General features: G+C 36.7%; 1 protein-coding gene across 1 annotated transcript in view; it reads left to right on the forward strand.

Annotated features, from left to right (window-relative positions):
* LOC126832637 (microtubule-actin cross-linking factor 1, isoforms 6/7) overlaps window positions 1–16,954 on the forward strand; it is a 70,098-nt gene that overhangs the window by 10,762 nt on the left and 42,382 nt on the right. Inside the window, exons 5-25 of the mRNA XM_050563490.2 lie at window positions 487–597; window positions 765–860; window positions 1,171–1,293; window positions 1,555–1,701; window positions 2,005–2,067; window positions 2,267–2,358; window positions 2,894–2,999; window positions 3,445–3,598; window positions 3,908–3,978; window positions 4,430–4,551; window positions 5,323–7,732; window positions 8,379–8,543; window positions 8,976–9,149; window positions 9,590–9,673; window positions 10,043–10,495; window positions 10,709–11,371; window positions 12,890–13,009; window positions 13,603–13,814; window positions 14,768–14,882; window positions 15,658–15,867; window positions 16,541–16,660. Of these exons, the coding sequence (XP_050419447.2) occupies window positions 487–597; window positions 765–860; window positions 1,171–1,293; window positions 1,555–1,701; window positions 2,005–2,067; window positions 2,267–2,358; window positions 2,894–2,999; window positions 3,445–3,598; window positions 3,908–3,978; window positions 4,430–4,551; window positions 5,323–7,732; window positions 8,379–8,543; window positions 8,976–9,149; window positions 9,590–9,673; window positions 10,043–10,495; window positions 10,709–11,371; window positions 12,890–13,009; window positions 13,603–13,814; window positions 14,768–14,882; window positions 15,658–15,867; window positions 16,541–16,660 (5,811 nt within the window). The remainder of the gene's footprint in view (window positions 1–486; window positions 598–764; window positions 861–1,170; window positions 1,294–1,554; window positions 1,702–2,004; window positions 2,068–2,266; window positions 2,359–2,893; window positions 3,000–3,444; window positions 3,599–3,907; window positions 3,979–4,429; window positions 4,552–5,322; window positions 7,733–8,378; window positions 8,544–8,975; window positions 9,150–9,589; window positions 9,674–10,042; window positions 10,496–10,708; window positions 11,372–12,889; window positions 13,010–13,602; window positions 13,815–14,767; window positions 14,883–15,657; window positions 15,868–16,540; window positions 16,661–16,954) is intronic.

Consider the following 16,954-nt stretch of genomic DNA (forward strand, 5'->3'; position numbering starts at 1 on the left):
GTAGTGTATGATATCTCATACACTGGTCACTAGGTCTTACATTATTATAAGTAGTGTATGATATCTCATACACTGGTCACCAGGTCTTACATTATTATAAGTAGTGTATGATATCTCATACACTGGTCACTAGGTCTTACATTATTATAAGCAGTGTATGATATCACATACACTGGTCACCAGGTCTTACATTATTATAAGTAGTGTATATCTCATACACTGGTCACTAGGTCTTACATTATTATAAGTAGTGTATGTTATCTCATACACTGGTCACTAGGTCTTACATTATTATAAGTAGTGTATAATATCTCATACACTGGTCACTAGGTCTTACATTATTATAAGCAGTGTATGATATCACATACACTGGTCACCAGGTCTTACATTATTATAAGTAGTGTATGATATCACATAATGAAAGGGTTGAAAGAAGATGATACTATGTCTGCCTACCTTTATAAATAATTATGTTTATTTAATCAGAATGTTCAGAATCAATTTGAAGAGCGATCTTTATATCTGACCGAGAGAAAACCTGTATTTGAAAGTGTTTATAGAGATGAAGAAGTGGAATCTTCGTCGAGAATGGCCAGGGTACGTTATTATTAAACTCTCAGTCTGAAATATTGTTTGGAAACCCATAATATAAATATAGATCTGTTATAATGTAATATCTTTATTTAAACACCTATACATGTTACAGGATTGTGCGTATATGTTTACATGTTACAGGATTGTATGTATATATTTACATGTTACAGGATTGTGCGTATGATATCAAGAAAGGATGGATGTGGATATCAGACCTGACACAATGTTTAAATACTCACGTTAAAAACGCTGCTGAATTTAATCAGGTAAATAACGCTATAAACATGTCATTCATTTCCTCACAATTATACACCTTGGTTTCCCCTTGTCAGTGATGCTGGTTCAAAGGACCTGGCAAGAAACGGTCTCTAGTCCTTCCAATGAGATTAAAAATTGAGGTCCCATGTTGACTTTGTAAATGAACCTGTTATGGTTGGAATTAGTAGTTGGAATGCCACTGTTCGAGTAATATTTCCTTCATAGCACACTGCTTGATGTATGTTCGTCTTTGTTAGCCCAGTTGTTACATCAAAACTAAATTAGAGATGATAAAGTGATTATATTATTCTATTTTAGTATCATCATGATATACGCCATCTAGACGAAGATATGGAGACATACATACTCTGGTTAAACTCAGAAACCATCAGAAAACCTGTCATTACCAAAGATCCTGAAGTTATGATCAACCATTTTCGTGTAAGTTTTAACCAATCCCCTTTAATATCACCTACAGAGGATAACAAATGTTGACAAATGTTGACAAATGCATCATATTTTTGTAAATTGAACCATTTTTTCCAATTCAACTTTCCCAATATTGTACTTTGCAAGGAATTCAATATCCTTCAATGAAGCTACACAGCTTTAATTATTAGTTTCTGATAGTTATATATTTTTTGTGATTTGGTGTATTGGAATCAAATGAACATGACAATTTGTTTTTTTGTTTTTTTTCAGTTCATGACGACCCGATTGTTGGACTATCAAGGAAGAGTAGACAGATTACGAGAAACTGCCCAAAAAATATATCCGATATATTTTCGTAAAGAATTACCATCCTATCCAGTTAAAGCCAGATCATTGGTTGATTACAAACATCAGGAGGTGCGTATTAGTCCAATCAAACAGAATGAAAAGATGGTGAATTAATCTTGAAAATTCTTCAAGCTAATAAACACGATAATTTTGTGCGACAAAGACACAGTTCGACTGGTATTGAAACTGTCTTTACTAAACACCATGCATGTAGTTTGATCAAGACTCCATTGTTGGTAACCGTAGAAAATAAAATTCTAAGGAAATTGGATGACTTCTGAAAATAGTTTTTATTTTTAATATTTTTATGTTACTGTTTGATGGGGTTCTGTCTAGAGAGTAATATTTATGATATTGTTTTTATATCAACAGATTAGTCTAGAGAGAAATGAAGCTTGTACAGTTTTAGATATTTCTGATGCGGAAAAGTGGAAAGTAAGTTTTTGTTATCCTCTGCTATTGAGACTTTTGAAATGGGTTTGTCCATCTTTTGGAACACAATAAATGTACTTCTAATTGAAGTAGGTGTTCATTAGCAGATTTTCTTGACTGGGAGTTTAATAATTTATTAATTAATGAGTGTCATTTATTTATTTGGGGATTAAGACAGTGATCAATCCTGTGAATATTTTAGGTGAAGACTGAGTCTGGTAAAGAAGGAGATGTACCGGCCATAATTTTAACAATACCACCTCCTGATCCTAAATCCTTTCTACAAGCGGAGAAGTAAGTCAACCACTATTAACTAAAATATACTAATTAATAATACAGTCTTATTAACTAATACTAAAATATACTAATTAATAGTACAGTCTTATTAATAATATAGGCTAATAATACAGCCTTATAAATAACACAGCCTAATAATAGGCTTACAACCTAATTGATAATACAACCTTATAAATAATACAGCCTAATTGATAATACAGGCTAATAAATAATACAGCCTTATTGATAATACAGCCCAATTGATAATACAGCCCAATTGATAACACAGCCCAATTAATAACACAGCCTAATTAATAACACAGCCTAATTATTAATACAGCCTACTAAATAATCCAGCCTAATTGATAATCCAGCCTAATTAATGATACAGTCTAATGATACAGCTTTATTTGATAATCCAGCCTATTTAATAATACAACCTAATTAATAATACAGTCTGTTTGATAATACAATTATTACTTCATCCCTTTATATTTGAAATCATTGCATATCGTCTTTCTTTAGATATTGTATATACATGTATATTTGATAGATTACGGGAACAGTTAGTTGTACACTGGGATACAAGTTTAAAACGTCTTAGATTACAACTGATGCACTTTATGACAATTATATCAAAAGAAACACAATCAAGGGAGGTAAGAACATTTATATTTTTAATGGGTAGACAGTCATTTTTGGAGGCTCTGTGGTGGTCGATTCAATTAGCCAGGGAGTTCAAGTCTTGGGATGGCCCAAGAAGAACCTTTCTTCAGTTGACAGGGGTGGCACCTGCAAAAAAAAAGACAAATAAAGTGTGTCTAGCCCATCGGATGGAATGATCTACACGTAAAACAACCCCGACAGTTCAGTCAGACTAGAATTGATCACAACGCAGAAATAAAGATGTCTTAAAATGAGTAAAGTGTTGTGTTAAGACTGTTAAAATCTTGTTCTATTCCATATTTTGTTAGCGCTACACTAAAGTAAATAATAATTAACTAAATAGCAATTTTTGAATTTTTAAAACTGTTTAATTATTTTATTAATGACGTTATTATTGGGATAGCAACTATATAAGATGTCTGCTTTTCTATTACATAGTTCCAAGGTTTATCAGCCAATCAAAAAGCTGTCTTTTTAAAATTGACCAATGATTCTATACAAGTTTTACGTGTAAAAGGAGAAGATGTTGATTATAATACGTTTAAATCCCAGATGACGTCGATACGTAAAATACTGACACAGGTTAAACCAGGTAAGTTACTCGGCATATCCTGCCACACTAATAACACGCATAAAGCTAAATATAGACATGGTTGGTGAAAACAGCCCCATAGTAAACCCATTTATTTGAAGCCTATTAATATTAGAAGGAAATTATGATTATTGACCCTATTTCCTGAAGTTGACCTCAAATGACTGGCCGATACTTTATAAAATGGAGATTAAGAAAGCCATCTTTGTTATTTGACGAAGAAATGTTTGTAATTATTTCTAACAATGATATGTTAGTCTGAAAATGATGGAAGTAGATAGGATGTTAATGGATGTTTCTCTTTTCTAGGAATAAAGATTTTGAAAAATGGTAATGTACAAAAATGGCAGGGAACAGGACATGTCTTCCGACAATATACTGTAAGTTAATTATTGTTCAGATATCGGCCCTGTATTCACCAGTAATGACAGATACATGTAATAGCCCTGTATTCACCAGTAACGGCTGATATCGTCCCTGTATTCACCAGTAACGGCAGATATAACGGCCTTGTATTCACCAGTTACGACTGATATCTGCCCTGTATTCACCAGTAACAGCTGATATTGGCCCTGTATTTACCAGTTATGGCAGATATCCGCCTTGTATTCACCACTAACGGCTGATATCTGCCCTGTATTCACCAGTAACGGCAGATATTTGCCTTGTAATCACCAGTAATGGCAGGACACAATTCTTTAGGATGATATAAAATGTGTGTTACTACAAGTATATTTCTCAATCGGTCAACCAATTTCGTGTTAAGTACTGGGAAATGTGCCAAAACAAGAAGACTAAATCTTCTACCATGATATAATTGATATTTTTCAGGATCTGTTAGCCTATATTAAATCATATAAAGGTGATTTAGCCAGGAAAATAGAAGAAGAAAACTTAGTAGTTCGAGATCTCCAGACTCCATCTACCTTTACTTCCAAAGCCTATTTTGAACGGTAGATTGTATTATTTATATCTGTAATGGTAACATTATACTGACACTCGTCTGTAATGGTAACATTATACCGACAGACTCTTCTGTAATTGTAACATTATACTGACCGACTCTTCTGTAATGGTAACATTATACCGACAGACTTCTGTAATGGCATTTTGACGATAATTGACGTTATACCGACAGACTCTTCTGTTTAGGGGGTGGCGTCAGTGTTTGGCCGGGTGTGGACGAATTGGTGCGCTTTAGGTCATAGGATATTTTATTGAGTCAAGTGGCATAGTTTCGATTCCCCACTTGTAAGTGAAAAGAAGTAGGGTTGCCTGTTTAACCTGGTGGGTTTTATCCGTGTACTCTGGTTTCCTCCCACAGCTAAAGTACACTACACGCAAGCGAATAATTAAAGTAAAAAATTGAACCATATGTTACTCCTGAAAAGACCTAGTTTGTGTCGGGTGGCCGTTAAATCCCATTTATCTCTGTTCTGTTGTTAATGAGCTGTGGTAGGCGAGCGGTCTAATGCATGTGTTTTAGAACTTAAGGTCTGTAATTGGGTCACGTGGCATGGTCGTCGTGTGGTCTCCAACTCCTCAAATTTCCTCCACTGCTGAAGACCCCAATGCACAATTGAATTATTAAAAAAAGAATGTACCTCATCTCATGTTAGTCTGAAATGACCGAAGTTTGTGTTGAGTGGATGTTACTTCCCTGCTCCCTTCCACCTCCCCATCTTTTCTTATTACCATAGTGAATAATATATTATATGTTTCAGTGCCCTACCAATGGTAGATATAGATGCCTCTTCCAAAGAAACCAAAATAACTCGTGTTCGATCCAGTCTCTACATTCACGAACGCCATAAACCAAAAAAACCTGTAGCTCCACCTAGACGAAAACGCCAAGTCAAACAAGGGGTAAGAACTGACGACCTGTTCTCAGAAACAACTGAATATTCCGAAGAAAGCAAAACATTTGTCATCGTTGGCGTTATTGATCCTAGGAATAAAGAGAAGCTATCTGTGTTCCAGGCCCTGTCCAACAGGGTTTTAGATCAAGCCAATGGTACGTACAATAATCCCGACACAGACTACTCCATTACCATCCCAGAAGCCATCAATAAAGGTTACATTCTGATTGAATTCCGTGATCCGATGATGAACGGAGTTTCTGAAGATAGTTTCTCCTTACAGAACCAGATGGACTATAGAATCTTTGGTATATCGGGTGTCATCGACCCACGAACAGGGGAGTTGATCAGCGTGAAAGAAGCCATCGCAACGGGTCTGATTGACCTAAAACGTGGAATCTTTAGAAATCCAATCACTGGAGAGGAGATGTCTCTATTGGATGCCATCAAAGCTGGATATCTGATCGCTGATCCGTCGTATTTCACTGATCCAGACGAGAAGGGCACCTTCACGTCGGTTGAAATGATGGATCTGAAATACGTCATATCATCTGTCACAGATCCAAATAGTGGGGAGGAACTCTCGTTAAAACGTGCTATCCAAGATGGAATCATTGATCAGGTTAACGGACTTTATCGTAACCCACTGACGGGAGAAAGCATGACAATAGCAGAAGCCTTTAAACTGGGCCTCATTAAAGGGAGATTATTCGACCCCAGTAAAGATAAAGAGGATGAGAACACAATATCTATACAACAACTTCAGATCCGTAAACAGAGATTCATTCCTTCTGGTGTTGACGTGTCCATATCGAATGGTTGTGATTCTGTGGACGGGATGTTGAAACAGAAAGATCCTAACGAGCTTCTGTTTTATAAGATCAAAGAGCAGGTTGATTCCAAGATCAAGTGCATCAAAGATCCGTTGACTAAAGAAGAAATCAGCATAGAAGATGCCTTTGAAAGAGGAATCATCAATTTTGCTAAAGCTGAGTTTGATACACTGGATGGAGAAATTCTACCAATTGAAGAAGCTACTGCTCGTGGTTTGATTGAGCCATCTGTTCTACAGAAGATCTTAAAGACGTATCAAGAAGCAAGCGTTGGTCAGTTGATAGATAGCGGGAAGTTTGATCCTGAAACCGGATTGGTTGTTGACACTGCGACAGGCCACACCCTTTCCCTACAAGCTGCCGTTTCCCAGAACATCATCGACCCTGATACAACCTTTTTTTATGATGTTCCCTCTCAAAGAATCATGAGTCTTAGTACTGCCATAGAATCTGGGCGTTGTAATTTAGTGTCGGGTAAAATCGTGAAGTCAGCCACAGGAGAAGAGTTATCTGTCAGTGAAGCCATCAACACAAGTCAGATCCTCGCCCACATCAACCCTCAGTCGGTAGCGGAACACGCAGAGACGCTCTCTGTTCTACGTAAAGTCATGGATACCAAAATAAAAGGCATCAAGATTCCTTCGTCTAAAGAAATACTCAACATCGAAGAAGCCGTGTCTGCTGGGTTGTTGAACATCCCTCTTGTAGCTTATGCAGATGAGACACAAACCGAAATCAACACGCTACAAACCGCCATTAAAAACGAGAAGATTGAACCTGAATGTGGGATGGCTCTCTTCATGGCATTTCAACGTCTCTCTCTACAAGATGCCATCCAATCAAAAACACTAGATTCCAAAAAAGGAAAATATATCGATCCCAAAACAGGAGAAGCCATTGCCATCGATAAAGCCCAAGAAAAAGGTTTGTGGAATCCTAATTACGTTTATTTCGTGGATAACGAAGCTCGAGGTGTGACCAGTCTCGGTGCATTCATGGACCGTGGCAAGTTTGACCCTTCTTCTGGAAAGGTCATCAGTGATAAAACTGGAAAATCCATGACCATAGAACAAGCCATAGCAGACGGCCTTATTAATCCAGTCGTTGATCCCGTGAAATTTGTGGATATAACTACAACCCTAAAAGATTTGATCGATTCTGGTAAGGTCAATCCCAGATCTACTACTTTTGTTGCCCCTAACGATATGAAGATGTCACTGAGGGATGGATTAGCCAATGGTCTGCTGACTATGAGTTCAAAGGTTAAACTAGATCCCGAGACAGGAAATGTTATTCTGATGTCAGAAGAAGATGTTGTCAAATCTCTTGTTGATGTGAAAGAAAATTCAGATTGGTTGACCGAGGTTGAAAAACTCCTTGGTTGTCAAGGACGACCAAGCGAACGTCTTGGAAAATTGAAAGAACAAACAAAAGGAACTAAGGTAAGTAACTCTGTGTAGGTCTTATGTTAAATCCACTGATCATTTTGACACATTATTAATTCATTCTAATATGTATTCAAAACAGAAACAAATACCAACAGTAGTAGATCCCTGCATTGGATTGAGAAAGTTCATCCAGATTTTCCGTCGTGTTTCCCCCTTGTCAGTGGTACAGAACAGAGAGCTTGGCAAGGGACAACATATAGTCGTTTGGATGAGACAAAAACCGAGGTCCTGTGTACACATTGGCGTGCACGTAAAAGATCCCTTGACAGTTGGAATTCAATATAAGAGTAGGCCGTAGTGCCACTGTCTGGGCAAAATTTCCCTCATAGCACACTGTATGGGGTATGCCCGTCTTCATTAGCCCAGTCAGGAGCAGAGCAGTAGAACGTTAAACATTAGGCGACGACACTGACTAGATTGTAGAGGATGGTGAATATTAACATATTTCACATCATATCTTTGATGGGACTGATATATATCTTTTATAATTCACCTTTCACAACGGATTGAAATGTATTACCCAATATACTCTAACAAAATGTCATCCAACAACTTGGAATTACCTGCAATAGCTTGCTATATTATTATTATTATGTTAGTTTTTTCTATGGTAAAAAAACCGATTTGTTATATTTTGTAGATGATTCAAAAGAATTTAAAAGAAAAAGAACCAGCATTACGATCTGCTGTGAAACAATCGGAAGATTTAGTCGAGAACAACCAGGATAAAAAACTGACAGACGGAGGTCAACAATATAAAAAACTTAAATATAATACATCTGATCTTAAAGTTCGACTTGATTCTGTAAGTTAACTGTTTATATCCATCAGACCCAGATAGACGGTTGGGGACTACTGTTTATATCCATCAGACCCAGATAGACGGTTGGGGACTACTGTTTATATCCATCAGACCCAGATAGATGGTTGGGGACTACTGTTTATATCCATCAGACCCAGATAGACGGTTGGGGACTACTGTTTATATCCAGTAGATGTAGATAGACTGTCAGGGACTACTGTAAATGCAAAGTTTTAGTTTTAATGTGGTCTTGGATAAGCCCCCACAATAACATGCTGTATCAGTGTCTGGATATACTTTCAGAAGTTAATAGTGGTAAATAGTGGTCTAGGGTCCCAAATTTCCTGCTCGAGCACCCTAAACAAACGTTTTATCATATGTTAGTCCCAAATACCTCTAGTTGTGTTGAGTGAAATATATGTCTTGATTATCCAGGCTTCAAGTGAAGTAATAAATCGTGTGGAGAAAATGGATTCGATGTGCGATAATCTGGAGGAATTTTACGGCCAGATGGAGAAATTAGATCACTGGTTGGATACTGCCATCGAGACCACGCAAGATTTACAGTCTAGTAATACAAATATAGAGGATCAGTTCCATGCTTTTAAGGTATAGTAATAAACTTTATCTTCTTTTACCTATGGTGGGTACTCAACTCTTGATCAGAATACGAACCATGGTGAACACTAGACTCTTGATCAGAATGGGAGCCATGGTGGCCACTCGACTCTTGATCAGAATCGAGCCATGGTGAATACCGACTTTTGATCAGAATGGGAGCCATGGTAAGCACTCGATTCTTGATCAGAATCGGAGCAATGGTGGCACAAACTCACACACTTCTTGTATTCGAAGAAATGTTGATTAGAACAGATTATTCTTTTTATCAACCATTCGTTCACTGCACAAAACTGTACCAATTGTCTGGTGGATCTCTTAACGAGTTCTACAAGAGATGGTACTACATCAGAGTTGACCATCATCTAGTTGAAGTAGACGGACGGGAGTTCTACAAGTTAAATATTATATTGTTATTGTGTATTTGCCAGGATTTCTATGAAGAAGTTAAAAGTAAGGAAGAAGATATTCAACACACATCAAAACTGGCTGATAATTTCACGGACCATGCTCAGGTACGTAAACTTATTCTTAGTATCAGGCCATTGCCTTTGTTAATCCTGTGTGGTTGGTTGTCCGACTGGTTAATGTGTGTGTGTGTGTGTTAGATAATAAGGCCTGTCATTGAGTCAAGGGATGTGGTTTCGTTTAGCCGCTTGTATATGACAAGGAGTAGGTTCACCTATCTAACCTCTTGGGTTTTCTCCAGGTCTTCTGGTTTCCTCCCACTGCTAAAGACCCCTACATGCAAGCAAATTATTGAAATAAAATTAAACCATATGTTAGTCCCGAAATGAACTAGTTTGTGCCAAGTGAACATTATACCCCATTTCTTTTATTAATCCTACCTTTAACCCCTTAATCCTATTTTGTTATCTTTTCAGTGTTTTGAACGAGAGTTAGAAACATATCGTAAATCACTGCCCTTCATGCCAACCATTGACGAGGAGACGGAAGCTGGTATCCTTGACGACGAGATTGAATCAATGGAAGCTAAATACAAGGATGTTTCCCGTGAATGTAGCAAACACATGGATAGATTGTCATCCATCGTGAAAAATAAACGTACCTTTGATGATGTGAACGAAAGATTGACGTCACAATATCCACAACTCACTGATCAGCTTAAGAGCATCAATGACAAAGGCTTTGGAAAAAATCCTGCAAAAGATTCCAAAGATTTGAAGGACTTGAAACAACTAAAAGCTGATGTGATTGGTCAGGAGAGAAAGTTGAAGGATTTAATGGCCACCGGAGAGAGATTGACAAATGGTCTTGTTGAAGCTGGTTTGAAGAAAGAAGCAGCAAATATTAGAAATATGATAGATGATCATAAGGTGAGTTGTTTCGTTTTGAAATCTGGAAATATTTTAATGAGACTCCAGATCAGTACAAATTATGTAGAATAAGACGAGGAGTTCTGGAGAGAACTGAAGCTTTACTTAGTCACCAAGGTGATAAATAGAGCAGTATATCCTGTCACATGCATGATACCTATCATTACTTACATCATCAATCATAATCACGAGTATATTTTAAAAATCTTACAGAACAAACACACAGATTTACTGAATGGTATCACAAGCAAAGAGGAAAAACTAGACGCAGCCGTTGCCGAGCAACAGAATGTGATGGGTCGTCTGGATGGTATTTTAGATGTTGTGGAAAACGCAGAAAAAATACTGAAGTCTAAACAACGAGCTAGTTTGAACAAAGAAATATTATCTCAACAGATTCAGGAACAGCGACTCCTTAATGCTGATATAAATAGTAACAAAGCTCTCGTTGACCGTCTGTCACGAGAGTCACATGACATGACAGGAGCAGAAGACAAGCTGACAGATATCGGCGAGAGACTGGATGTCCTGGAACGTCTTGCGGAAGATCGAACTCAAGAACTGGAAGATATTTCTTCAGGAATCAACGATTTCGATCATAAAATTTCAGAAGTTGATTCGTGGTTGAATGAGTCGATACAAACGCTGAAAACGAAGCCAAAGGGAGGAAACAATATTTCCAAGGCAAAGATTGAGGCTCTGTATGAGGGGAAGAAAGCAAAGGAGGGAACTATTGATGGTTTACGTAAAGCTTGTGATAATCTCATGAACGACGATCGTGTTTGTGATCATTATGCGGTGAAGGAAACACTGGGAGATGTTGAAAGCAAGTGGAATGATCTTACAGAATTTTTAGTTCAGCAAGTTTCACTGGAGGTATGTATTGTATGTATTTTGGAAATTATATAAAGATATTCCAAGATAATTGTTGACACTTAAATCACAGATTATTAAATTGTTTTATTAACACTAATAATACAGAGAGGCCGATGACAGGTTCTCTTACCTGTACAAATACATATTTATATATAAGGTAAGTAACAGTATATATTAGGAGTTTTAGCTAAACTCAGTTGTAAATTATTCATACAAATGTAATATATTAAACAAACAGTTCACATTTTTCAGTTTCTATGGCATTCAAAAGCTTTATTGAAGAAGCAGCCTTTCATTTATTACTAGTTTATTTATCAGTTCTTTGATGCTGCTGATTTCTAAACGCAGACGTTTCTCGGAAACAAATTTATTGGATTTTATGGCATCATGTAACAAATGATTGTCAGTCACACAAATAATTGGTAACAAATTTGGATTGGCTTGACCTTTTGTTAGTTCACAATACAAAGTGGCAATAAACAACCCATTGTCTATTCCATCAGACATTGCAAGGGTTTCCCCCGGATTGAGTACTTCGCACAACTCTTCGAATTCATTTAGATTGCCATCCCAAGAGAGAAATTGTTCCTTTTTTTCCCATTAGCATAATGAGGTAGCCCCCATGAGTTCCTCCATCTGGTAAATTTCATAATGACGCATCACTGAAGATCACAAGATTTAAATTATCTTCATGTCCCAAATTTTGAAATTTCAAATCCAACTTTTCAGATTTTGATTTACGTATCAGTTTATTTGCTTCGACAATGTCCTTGACAGTGACTTGTTTCACTGAGCTTGCTAACTGACAGGCATCAAAAAGTATGTCTGGTCTACTTTGTTTCGCTGTTCAGAGTAATTGACCTACTTTGGAACGAAAATTGTCCAGTTCGCATTTTGACAAATCTTATTATCTGTAAGACCATAAACACATTTCTTAAGACGCCAAACTTTACCAGTAATTTCTGTTTCTTGAGGAGGTTTAATAAAAAATATCACGCGAGATTTCCGATCCTTGTAGGAAAGCAGTCTTAATGTCCATTGAATGTACTTTCCAATTTTTCTGTGTAATGATAGTAAGTATTGTCTGCAGGGCTTCCTTTGAACATGTTGGGAAATCTTTAGGAATATCATCTTTTGTTTCTTCAGAACGCCTGACTACTAGATGAGCTTTAGATTTTATTTTATATCCAACGTGTTGAAAGACAGTGCTGTCCGACATCTGGTATTTCACTATAAACATTGTTCTCTTTCCAGCTAGTTAGTTCCTTTTGTTTAGCATCACCAAATTCAAAGTTTTCAAATTGCATGACCTCTTCACTGGCACTGTCACTGGGAGCTAATTTTAAATCTGTTACTTTACTAAGATCAACTGCTTGTTGATAAGCAGTATTACCTGTAGGTACGGCCTGCTCTACCAATAATAGTACCAATGACAATATCATTGCAACTGTCTTTATACCAAATTGATACACCAATAATTATTTCTGAGTGTGTGTGTTTGTTTGTATATAATTTAAGTCGTTGTCTAAGATCGATGGTATGTTGAAATATTTGGATAAAGCTGAGAATGAAATCAATACGGCTGAACCAATCAGTGTGGATCCAGAGACTCTGGAAGTTCAACTTCGTGATCATACAGTAAGTATGGCTATGGAGTCAGTGATTCTGGTTTATGATAAGAAATCAATCATTATTCAATCAATTCTCAAGATTTTTGTTACTTTTTTAAAATCACCCGGAGGTTTAACATTATTGGTTAATACATAAACCATTATAAAATTTGAAGAAAACAAAATTTTATTTTATTAGAAATAGTGTATTTATAGAGCTGATCAAATCAAACACAAGTCAGAAACAAGTAACATCACATACCTGACAACATCTATAAACAAAATTACAAATTTCAAGGTGTTTGTTCATGTGGCTGAATCACCAGAATGATTTAGATACACCGATAGCAAAACAAAAAGCTATTAAAGGGAAACGATCGTAAAATAAAATGTAACCCAGGTATCATTTAATCTTGTGTATATAGCACTAATTTCTTTCACATTCGTTTAATATCAAATCTTTGTTTAATAATTCGTAAAAATCGTTTAAAATCACCAAAAATCATCTAATTTGTACTTGTGTCGAGTTTAAAGCTGACTGATTATACACAAGATTAAATGATACCTGGGTTACAGTGTGTCTGGAACCACTGTTATTTATGTTGTTTATTTTGTATTTAGGCATTTGACGATGATTTGATCCTGAAGAAGAATTCGGTGAAGGGTATAATCAACAAGTGTAATAAGATGTTACAAGAGACGACCAACTCACAGACGGATGAGATCAAGAGTCGTTTAGACAGTATACAGACGCAGGCAGACATCGTTTGTCAACTCAGCTCTGAACGATTAAATCAATTACAATCAGCTTTGCCATTGGCTGGACATTACAGGTAGGTGGTATTTATTGCCCGTACCATCGAGAATGAGGTAACAATAGTCGGGTTGACTTGGTGTAAATATTTGTTAAGTGGCATGGCTTCGATCTCAAACTTGTATGTGACAAGTAGTAGGGTCACCTTGTGACACTCTGGTGACACGTGTGTCCGGATGGCAAATCTTCTGTGTTACACTGTCGTGTGTCTAAGTAGGACTTGACGTTGTGATAAATAAGACTTCAAACTCTTTTCTGTTCTCTGGAGATATCTTTATAGGTTACAATAATATATTCTACAACATCGATACAGCTATTGTTCTTTAGGTATTTAAATGTTAACCACAATTAAAACCTATGATGTGTACCCTGGCTATTTCGCCCAACCGTCTCCCGGGAAAACGCGCTAGTCTAATTTATATACAAAAGGTGAGGGGGGTCAACTATCAGGATGGATCCTTGACCATATTTGGGCAAGCGCTGCATTAGAGCATGCCGTTACGTCAACCCTAATTTTATGAAATTGGGCAAATTTGTACTGTACGAATGGAGACCACTGAACTGATGTCTGATCGTTAACGTAATAGGATATTATTTTTAACTAACCATGACACAACAGTAGCCCTCTTCCAGAAATAACTGGTAGCAGGAACCGTGAGTCAAGTCTAAGAAAGATGAAGGAATCCTGCAAGCGTATAGCCTGCATAGTCACAACCTGCCCAACGTTGTGTGTTTCCTCTAGGTCCTTTGTTTTTCACCATCTGCTCAAAGACCCCTGCGTGTAAGCGAATTATTGAAATACATATTTTAGTTCGAAATGACATTAAACACCATTTCTTGCTCTCAGTGTTTCAATTCTTTAGGCTATAAACGTTGAAATACTATGATTTTGCGACAGCGTTACCATACTTAATTATAAAATATCTCGTATATCATTTGAAAGATGATCATTGATTAAGTTATTTATTTCAGTGATACCCAAGCAGAAGTAACGGCCTGGTTAGATGAAATGGAAGCCGAATTAAAGGCCCAGGGTAAACCTGGTGAAAGTCTCGAACAAATCAGAAAACAATATGATCATCTCAAGGTAAACACGACACAAATTATTAAACATGACACAAATTATTAAACATGACACAAATTATTAAACATGACACAAATTATTGAACATGACACAAATTATTGAACATGACACAAATTATTGAACATGACACCATGACCCGAACAAATGGCATGACAGTCTTATATTAATGGCATGACGGTCTTATATTAATGGGGGGTGGGGTGGATGGCTGAATGGTTAGCGTACGCGCGCTGTATCATAAAGTCTGTCATTGAGTCAACTGGCGTGGTTTCGAATCCCTGGTTGTACGTGACAAGGAGTAGGGTCGCCTGTCCAACCTTGTGGGTTTTTTCCGGGTCCTCCGGTTTCCTCCCACTGCTAAAGACCCCTATGCGCTAGCGAATTATTGACATAAAATTAAACCATATGTTAGTCCCGAAATGACCTAGTTTGTGTCAAGTGGACGTTAAACCCTATTTATCTCTCTCTCTCTTATATTAATGGTATGACGGTCTTATATCTGTCCAAAAATCATTCAGATTGAACAGTCATAAAATTTAAAGTTTGGCCAACTACGATTTTAGTGATTTCATGAAACCATATTCTTTTTTTTCTAAGATTATTAGCCATTGCCTGAATATTTCATTTCTATCCACAAACACTGAGTTTTAATTTTCTATATTACTATTTAAACAACTCTTTTAAATCTTTGTTTTGCTTGAATTATGGTGAAATAGTTATTGGTTAAATTACTGTGAAATGAATTGGTTGAATTAAGGTGAAAGTGTTATTTTTGTAGGGAACACAGCAGATCATCCAGGATCACAAACCGTTTATTGATGACTTGAACTCGACAGGATTGGAACTCATGGATCTGTGTGGTGATGAAGATGGTAACGATATTCAAACTAAACTTATAGACAGCAATCAGAAGTATGAAGCACTAAAAAATCAGGCGAGACATAAAGCCAGGCAGCTGACAGATGCCAAGAAAAAATTCACTCAGGAGGTATATAAAAGTTCAGTTTTGTAATATTTCGTATGGATAGTTTAAACATACATTATGCAAGAGCTAAATCTGCCTATTGCAAGTCTTTCTTTAGGCCTGAAAAGTTTTCTAAATTATTAATTAGACATTAATTAACTGATCCAGACCATAATCAACTCGCGATGTCATCGCTAGCCTACGATATTTACTGGATTAGGTTCTGATTTGCTGTTGGACTTCCATTTATAATTTAATCATGAAATGGATAATCGAGACTGTTTTTTATCCTACCAACTTTAGTAATGATGATCGAGGCTAGGCGGAAAATTCAATCGCTAAAATCTCGGTTCATAGTGGATTAATTTGACTGAAATTTTCAGCAAATTCCTGTTATATTATCAAGTTTTTAACTATTATAGTGAGAACTGCCAGCTCTTTATCTAATCTCCCATAATGTATCTTTAAGTAATATGTGACTTGACCTTACATAATGACTATTGGTTTTTGATCATTGTGACCATTGATATTCTTCACTGATCGGGGCCCAAGAATGGGCCTGGTTATTGGGTCACATGGGAACATTTTGACGTTTGTCATGACTCAGTGATCTGGTTCTACGTACCCAAAGGGTTAAACAGGGTTAAACAGTTCCATTTTGTATTTTATTATCTTACCATGTGATTTATATTTCCAGGTATCTGATTCATTGGATCAACTTGTAGAAGAACTGGCCCAGTTGAATGCTGCTGTTATTAACTCTGATCCTATCCCAGCAGCCCCAGACAAATTACGAAATGAAATTGATGAAATGAAGGTATGAAAGGATTTTGAAATCGTTAGAATTAAGAGAGATAACTTGGATTATTTTAACTCACTAACGAGGAGGTCCCAGGTTGAATTCCAGTTTTGGACCAGAAAATTCCCCAGCAATTTCCAGTCTGGTTTGCTCTTGTCAGACCTGGTAAGGAACATCGTCTAGTCGTTCAGATGAAAAACCAAGGTTCACCCGTTTACTCTACATAATAGAACCTTTGACAGTTGTAATAATAGAACCCATTGACAGTTGTAATAATAGAACCATTGACAGTTGTAATAATAGAACCATTGA

This window comes from Patella vulgata, chromosome 9, assembly GCF_932274485.2.
Source record: "Patella vulgata chromosome 9, xgPatVulg1.2, whole genome shotgun sequence".
NCBI lineage: Eukaryota > Metazoa > Mollusca > Gastropoda > Patellidae > Patella > Patella vulgata.